This window comes from Myotis davidii, unplaced genomic scaffold (genome assembly GCF_000327345.1).
Source record: "Myotis davidii unplaced genomic scaffold, ASM32734v1 scaffold61, whole genome shotgun sequence".
NCBI lineage: Eukaryota > Metazoa > Chordata > Mammalia > Chiroptera > Vespertilionidae > Myotis > Myotis davidii.
In genome coordinates, this window is record NW_006291729.1 from 1,711,697 (window position 1) to 1,717,452 (window position 5,756).

At 36.7% G+C, this 5,756-nt stretch overlaps 1 protein-coding gene across 1 annotated transcript in view; it reads right to left on the bottom strand.

Moving 5' to 3' along the window:
* The window catches only part of ROCK2 (Rho associated coiled-coil containing protein kinase 2), a 68,127-nt gene that overhangs the window by 47,405 nt on the left and 14,966 nt on the right, over window positions 1-5,756 (bottom strand). The window contains exon 4 of the mRNA XM_006765179.2: window positions 2,078-2,215. Within this exon, the coding sequence (XP_006765242.1) occupies window positions 2,078-2,215 (138 nt within the window). The remainder of the gene's footprint in view (window positions 1-2,077; window positions 2,216-5,756) is intronic.

Sequence of the window (5,756 nt, forward strand, 5' to 3'; positions counted from 1 at the left end):
TCAATACTGATGTTTCTCTCTCTCTCTCTCTCTCTCTCTCTCTCTCTCTCTCTCTCTCTCTCTCTCTCTCTCTCTCTCTCTCTCCTCTCTCCCCGCCTCCCCCTTTCCCTCTGAAATCAATTTAAAAAAGTAACATAACAGATTATCTTCATCAAATTTAAGGTAGGATATTATCAAGATAATAAAAAAATTCTTAAATGCACCAAAGGTTATTCATCATAAAACTTTTATTAAATTGTACTACATAAGAGTTATACATTTCTATTCATCAAAACATGTTATTAAAGGAGTCAAAAGATGAGCTGCACATTGGTATCAGAGCTCTACAGTGTAAGGAGGGCTGCTCCTGCATGAGGATGGCTGCCATGGGTTACTAAGGCCCAAGCAGGGTGATGAGAACATCCAGGCAGAGGGGCAGTCTGACATGGGATATGAGAGCCTAAAAGGGATGAGAAGGGACGAGATATCCAGGAAGAAAGAATCAGAGCCCAAGTAGAGAAAAGAGGGTGGGGGTTCATGGAGGAGATTGGGGCAGCAAAGATAGACACTGGTTATGCAGGCTGCACCAGGTGGACTGATCAACTATTTAAATGTATTAAAGGTAATGGAAGCCTCATTTCGCACAACTGGAGAAAAAAGGTCACAAATACAAAGAGGAATAAAACTAAAATGAACCCTATGGAGTTAGATTAAGAAGCATCAATGTGAACTTATGATTTTCAATATCTACAGTGGGCATAGAAAAAAACAGAGGTGTGTGTGTGTGTGTGTGTACAGACTCAATCCACTGAGACTGCCTGGGAGCACTAACATTCCAATAGCCACAAGCACACAATACCAGTGAACACTTTGTAAAGGTCCATTTAGCAGAATTAAAGATTAAAGATATCAATTTACAAAATTATAAACTAGAAATGTCAATGACTCTGATACTATGAAAGCAATTTAAAGCTAAAAATGGAATAATTTATTACAATTATTCCTTAATCAGGTAAATTACCATGATATATGACTTGCTATAATCATATATATCAGTTTTAGCTGCACATTATCAGAATTTCTATTCACTGAATATAATAAAAAAATAAAGAAGGGTTGCCAGGGCCGGTTTGGCTCAGTGGATAGAGCGTCGGCTTGCGGACTGAAAGGTCCCAGGTTCGATTCCGGTCAAGGGCATGTGCCTGGGTTGCGGGCACATCCCCAGTGGGGGATGTGCAGGAGGCAGCTGATCGATGTCTCTCTCATCGATGTTTCTGGCTCTCTATCTCTCTCCCTTCCTCTCTGTAAAAAATCAATAAAATATATTTAAAAAAAAAAAAAAAGAAGGGTTGAGGCTCAACATAATAAAAAAAATCAATAATAATAAGTTTTTAAATTACATATTCATCAACGTGGCAATATTTTTTTACATCCAAATTGCCTTCCACAAGCAAGATATCAAACTCCCAGATCATTTAAGCATTCTGAACATGCATTGGTATATACCTAACCTTACTCATGACATTTGTTCAAAATGTTTGTAAAATTAGATATTAGTATAAAAAATCTTTAGACAAACAAAGCTGGTGAGGAATATAATTGAAAAGAAGATAAAATAGAACATCAGTTCCTTACTTAAGAGTCAAATATGAGGCTGAATTGGGAACCTCAAGACTGTCTTGTCTTACATTATAGGTAATATATAAAGGACTGTAGAAACAGAATTTTCAAAATCCTTGTTGCATGAAGTCTTTTTTACCTTTAAGATAGTCCGATTATTGTTTTTATTACATAAATCACAACAAAGAGTAGGCATACTTTTAATCAACCCAACACAATTCTGTATAAAGGAATTAAAAAAGGAAAAGTTGCAAGTAATACTTGCTTCCACACACAAAATGTAAGTATTGTATGTCATGTCTATATGACATACTACTTAGGAACATTAAACAAACGTATTAAATCAGATCTTATTAAAAATAACTGCACTGTCACTATGTAAAAGAGATGTAGGATATTTAGCACACAAAATCAATAATTAAGAATGATAAGCACTTATAAAAGAAGGAAATAAACTTATAAAAGTTAGTATGCTTACCTGAACCACCCAGGGACTGTTGGCAAAGGCCATAATATCTCTTTCTTCCCAGAAAAAAGCAGAATCTGATCTTTTTATCATTTCAAACTTACTAAGAAGCTTCATAGCATAAACCTTCTGTGATGCTTTATGACGAACCTATTGATTTTTAAAACACAAAAATTATTAATATGTTAATTTTATGAGAAAGGTGAACAAATCATTACAATGCTATTATTAAGAGACTTTAGTTACAAAACAAAATGATCCTCAGCTACCTAATAAAAAGTAAAGACATAACTTTCTTTTGCTGCTCCTCACCTGAGGATATTTTTTCCATTAATTTTTAGAGAGAATAGAAAGGGGGAGGAAGAGAGAAAGAGAGCGGTAAAGAGAGAGACAGAGACATTGATGTGAGAGAGACATGTCGACTGGTTGCCTCCCACATGTGCCCTTCTTCACTCAGCTGAAATATAAACCCCTCGAATGGATGACCACCCTATCCAAAGTAGGAATTCATTGTTCTCTACCCTAGAACTCTACATGTTTCCTTCCTAGCAGATACCATACTTAATAATTTTTTGATGTTGTTTCCTTTTATTTATTGTGTCTCCCATATTAGAATGTAAGCTCAATGAAGGTAAAGATTTCTCATGCCTATTTTATTCTCCATTGTACTCTCAGTGCCAAGTACAATTTCATCACTGGCAATTAAAATAGACACTCACTAAATATTTAATGAAAAAAGTAACGTCTGTGAAAAAAATTATATTATATTGCTGGCCAAACTATGAATTTCCAGTTATAAGAAAATAATCAACAGGTAATATTTCCAGAAAGTACCAAAGATTTACCAGAGAGTGACTGCTATAGGGTTAATAACAGAATAGAGACACTCACTAAATATTTGATGAATAAATAAATGCCTGGGGGAAAATTTTGTATTTGATAATTGGCCAAACTATAAATAATTTCCAGTTATAAGAAAATAACAGGTAATATTTCTAGTTACTTTTCATTAAGTACTATCCACATATAGAATCAATATTTTTATTATATTGATTAAAATAAGGTCAACCAAAGGAATGCTCATGTTCTCCCTAGCAAAGATATGATATTTTACAGATCTGATACTTTATAAAATGCAATAAAACTTTAGAAAATCATACAGTGCTGTACCTCTTTAGTAAAGAGAACTCTCTCAACCCACATAAGAAATGTTACTGGTTGAATGGACCTGAACATATCACTGACAGAAGAGATAGACAGGTCTTAGCATGAAACAATAAATACAAATATGTTATCACTCAGAACCATGCACTTCTGGCCAGAGTAGAGTAACTAGTACCTGCTAGCCTTCCCACTGTAAGCAACCATCCAAACGGCAAAACATGTGAACTAACTGCTTTCAGACTTTGTCAAATAGGCAGCACAAGACTACAATTCCTGAGAGAAGAGAAATTCACCAAGTCAACGCCATAATTACCCAAACACTATCTCAACCAGCATACAAGTGATCACCTAAGCTAAGCACAGTGGTCCTGCTGAGTTGAGGAAGCAGAGATCAGAGTTCAAAAGACAGGTGAGGCACAAGGATTATGCTAGCGAAAAAACAGGAAAGTAAAGAGTTATGCAGAGGGAGGTCCCTAGAAATACCATGTGAGTCCTTGGCTAAGGGTACTATCCAAAGAGAAAGTACCAAAGGTTTACAGATAGCAACTGCTACGGGGTTGATAGCAGAACAGAGACACCACAATTTAGACAGCATTGGAGGGACGTTTGATTTCCAGTCACAAAGAGTGGAGAAACCTTTTCTGGACATCCAGGTAAAATTAGGAGGAAGAACTATACTCTAAACCAAGGCCTACTCTAGAACTCCCTAACAAAGCTTAATAGTATCATGCCCTAAAAGAACAAAAGGGGATTAGAGTTGAGAGGTTCACTCTTGCCAATGAAAAGAATTTGGAAAACAACTTGGTCTTTCACGCATCTACATTTACATATAAAGTATAAAACTACGCCTGCACAAGGTAAGGGTGATCAGCAACTGGACAGCTTGTTAGAATAAAAATCAACATCAAAGAAAAACAAAAAAATCCAGAGTCTCCATCACATATTGACGAGGACCAGTATATAATTTTAAAAATTATTTGATAGGCAAAGAGTTAAAGACTCATCCTCAAAAAAAAAAAAAGAAGCAGTTAATAGAAAACCCCAATAGATGTTGGACTTAGCTAGCAAATACTTAAAAATTTTAAAAATAGCCTTTAATGAACAAAAGGAAATCTCTACAGAGAAACGGAACCTGCAAAAAAAGAACCAGCTGTAAGGACACATCTGTAATACCTTCACTAATAATAAAAAATAAAAAATAAAAAAAAAAAAGAACCAGCTGGAAATTCTATAACTGAAAAAAAACTAAAATGGAAAATTCATTGGAAGGGCTAAACAGAGAATGGAAATGGAAGGAACCAATGAACACAAATCAATCTGAAGAATAAAGAGAAAGATGAATACATTAAAATAAACAAAGATTCGGGGGCCTGCAAGGTCATTTTAAACCATCTAAAATATGTGTCAATATAAATGGACTAAACACTCCAATTCACAGGCAAAAATTGTAAGAATTAATTAAAAAGCAAAACCTAACCTTATATATTTTAAATATAAGACAAAGAAGGTTGAAAATGAAAAGATGAAAAAAGATATATCATGCAAACAGTAAGGTAAGAAAGTAGACAGAGCCCTAGCTGGTTTGACTCAGTGGATAGAGCGTCGGGCTATAGATTGAAGGGTCTCAGGTTCAATTCCGATTAAGGGCACATGCCTGGGTTGCAGGCTCAATACCCAGTGTGGGGTATGTGGGAAGCAACCAATCAATGATTCCCTCTCATCATTGATGTTTCTCTCTGTCTCTTCCTTCCTCTCTGAAATCACTAAAAATAAAAAATTAACAAACGAAAGAAAATAGAACTCCCCAGCTGGTCAACCTCCTGCATCCCTCCCTGGCCCGGTGATCCTGCACTGGTGGGGTCCCTCTGCGCCCTCTCGCAATCCCAAGACCCCTCAGGGGATGTCAGAGAGCCCATTTTGGCCCCGATCCCACTCAAAGCTGGAGCTGCCCCCTTGGTGGTCAGTGCGGTCTCACAGGGGGAGCGAAGCTCAGCCAGAAGCCATGCTCACGGCTGGCAACGACAGCGGCCTCCTTGGCAGCGCTAAAGATGTCCAACTGTCAGCTTAGGCCCGCTCCCTGCACTGTGAGTGGCATAGGGCAGGCTGAGGGACCACCCTCCCCCAAGCGCAAGAATTTCGTGCACTGGGCCTTTAGTGTGTGTGTGTGTGTGTGTGTGTGTGTAAATAAATAAAGTGGACAGAGCAATATTAATAACACACAAAGTAGACTTCAAAGCAAAGAGAAAAAAAGGATAAACCCACTAGGATAGTGATGGTGAACCTATGACACGCGTGTCAGAGGTGACACACGAACTCATCTTTTTTGGTTGAGTTTTCTTTGTTAAATGGCATTTAAATATATAAAATAAATATCAAAAATATATAAGTCTTTTTTACTATGGTAGCAAAAAAATTTCTGTATGTGACACAGCACCAGAGTTAAGTTAGGGTTTTTCAAAATGCTGACATTCCAAGCTCAAAAGGTTCACCATCACTGGTATAACACATCAGGAAGACATAAAAATAT